Consider the following 678-nt stretch of genomic DNA (forward strand, 5'->3'; position numbering starts at 1 on the left):
GGTTCTGTGGCCTCTCCAGCCGGGCTGGCTCCGCACACGTCCCAGCTCCGCACAGGTCCCAGCTCTGCTTCTCTGCCTGGTTTGGGTATGTGGGTGCATGTGGCACCTTCCAGCCCCCAGTGCTGGCAAGGAAACACCCCTGGAAACATCCAGATGATGGCAGGAATGTCTTGAGGGGTATTTAGGGTACCACCAGGATGAGTCTTGCTTGTCCTGCTCCCCGAATGCAGCTTCGCAGTTGCAGCCCCTTCATCCGTCGCTTCTCGCTGGGTGAAATGGAGGTGGGGGAGGCCTTTGGTGGGTGTTCATGGGGTCTGACTCTGTGTTTGTGCCCTCCCAGTTGTGCTCATCGGGGACTCCGGGGTAGGGAAGAGCAACCTGCTCTCACGCTTCACCCGCAATGAGTTCAACCTGGAGAGCAAGAGCACCATCGGGGTGGAGTTTGCCACGAGGAGCATCCAGGTGGACAACAAGACTGTGAAGGCTCAGATCTGGGACACGGCCGGGCAGGAGCGGTACCGAGCCATCACCTCAGCGTGAGTTTCCTCGCTCCCCACGTGTGGCCCTCAGCCGGGGCCCTGCTGTGACCCTTGTCCCCTCTCTGTCCCCCAGGTACTACCGGGGGGCGGTGGGAGCTCTGCTTGTCTACGACATCGCCAAGTACCTGACGTACGAGAA

At 60.8% G+C, this 678-nt stretch overlaps 1 protein-coding gene across 1 annotated transcript in view; it reads left to right on the plus strand.

The window, feature by feature from the left end:
* Positions 1 to 340: 340 nt before the first annotated feature.
* LOC104501661 (ras-related protein Rab-11A-like) overlaps positions 341 to 678 on the plus strand; it is a gene marked incomplete at its 5' end in the record, with an annotated part of 1,162 nt that continues 824 nt past the window's right edge. Inside the window, 2 exons of the mRNA XM_010145502.1 lie at positions 341 to 536; positions 613 to 677. Of these exons, the coding sequence (XP_010143804.1) occupies positions 341 to 536; positions 613 to 677 (261 nt within the window). The remainder of the gene's footprint in view (positions 537 to 612; position 678) is intronic.

Source organism: Buceros rhinoceros, unplaced genomic scaffold, assembly GCF_000710305.1.
Source record: "Buceros rhinoceros silvestris isolate BGI_N320 unplaced genomic scaffold, ASM71030v1 scaffold29031, whole genome shotgun sequence".
In the NCBI taxonomy this organism is placed as follows: Eukaryota; Metazoa; Chordata; class Aves; order Bucerotiformes; family Bucerotidae; genus Buceros; species Buceros rhinoceros.